The sequence below is a fragment of the Acyrthosiphon pisum genome, unplaced genomic scaffold (genome assembly GCF_005508785.2).
Source record: "Acyrthosiphon pisum isolate AL4f unplaced genomic scaffold, pea_aphid_22Mar2018_4r6ur Scaffold_20892;HRSCAF=22451, whole genome shotgun sequence".
Lineage (NCBI taxonomy): Eukaryota > Metazoa > Arthropoda > Insecta > Hemiptera > Aphididae > Acyrthosiphon > Acyrthosiphon pisum.
Genome location: NW_021770298.1, coordinates 11739 through 13196, shown reverse-complemented (window position 1 = coordinate 13196; position 1458 = coordinate 11739). Strand labels below are relative to the sequence as shown.

General features: G+C 41.2%; 1 protein-coding gene across 1 annotated transcript; it reads right to left on the bottom strand.

Moving 5' to 3' along the window:
- Nucleotides 1–22: 22 nt before the first annotated feature.
- Nucleotides 23–1116, bottom strand: LOC107885748 (the record flags this gene model as incomplete). The annotated part of the gene is made up of 1 exon (XM_016809436.1): nucleotides 23–1116. A coding segment is annotated over exon 1 (1094 nt), but the record flags the coding sequence as incomplete, so codon positions are not given.
- Nucleotides 1117–1458: the final 342 nt, after the last annotated feature.

Genomic DNA, 1458 nt, shown 5'->3' with positions numbered 1-1458 from the left:
TTTATGCGACGATGCTCTAGACAGTCCAAGTATGTGATTTGCTATCTGATTTGGGTTAATCGGTGAATAGCTTGGTTTGGACTCTCCATTAGATCCCAGTCTTCGAAGGAGTGACCAAGCTTTGTGGCTTGAGTGCTTAAAGTCTGTTTTTTCTACTAATTGTATCCATCTTTCGCGGCGTTGATTGTTAAGTGCTTCTAGAGTCTTCTTTGCATAATCATAATTACCCGTACTTTTGAAAGAGGAGTATAGTGTTTCACATTCATCGTTCCATCCAGGGACGTAGTTCTTTCTATAGCCACGGGGAATGCTCTTTTTTGCGGTGTTGATGATGAGCTTTGTGATACGTTTGTAATTTTCAATACAGGGAGGAATCCACCGTACGCTATCATCCAAAGTTTTAGTGAACAAAGACCAGTTAGCTTTATGGAAATTCCACCTTGCCCTGGGAATCGACCTAATCGTCGGGATTTGAAAACCGACTTCAATAACGACCGGTCTGTGTTGGCTGTTTGGGAAGTCCGTTAGGACTCTTCTTGAAGTTGGTAAAGTAGTGCCATTTTGATCCGTAGATTTGAAGCACAGATCCGGATTATATTCCCTATTCCATCTTGCAGATCGGAACGTTCCCCTTTGTTTAGCGTCGAAAACTAATTCTAGTCCCTCGGCTTCACTCCAATCAGCAAGTTCCTCTCCTTGAGTGTCATTTTCGTTGTATCCCCACATAGTGTTATGACTATTGAAGTCGCCTATGTAAATAGTAGGGTAATTAGGCGAGTGGAGTACAGGTGTAGGCCATATGGTATTTGGAGGTTTATAGATATTAGTTACAAGTAGGTTTCCAACTTGAGTCTCAATAGTGTAGATGCTGTTTTCTTCAGAGGTTCTAATGTGGTTCCATTTAAGATCGCTTTTTATGTAGGTGGCGGTACCGTATTTGCTGTGAAAGGTAGCACCAGCGATTGTAAATCCAGTAATGTGCCCTCTTTTCGATAGTTGTTCCTGATCGGCTGTGTGAGTTTCCTGAACAACAAGTACATCTATTTTTTCTTCCGTCGCGATTCTTTCTAGTACTTCCGCCTTAGATTTACTGAAGCCTTCGACATTCAATTGCATAATTCGGGTGATGCCTTTCGGCAAGTAGTCCTTAGAAGGACTGTTTTGGTTTTGGGAGATGCAAAAAGCACAGTCCGCCGACCAGGATTCCGTATATTTTAGCCGTTTGATGATACGAAGTTTCATCAACCGTTACCAGGGTGCACTGCAAGGAAGCGTATACGGGGCGCACCCCATACAATGATATTATATCCTTGAATTCAAATTTAATACCATCCATTATACAGTGACCCACTTGTAACCTACTGTACAGCAGAGCGAAATCCACTTACCCTCCTTTTTTTTTTATTTAGTTTATACTAATTTATTTTATTTAACATTAATAACTGAGTATTGGGAGTA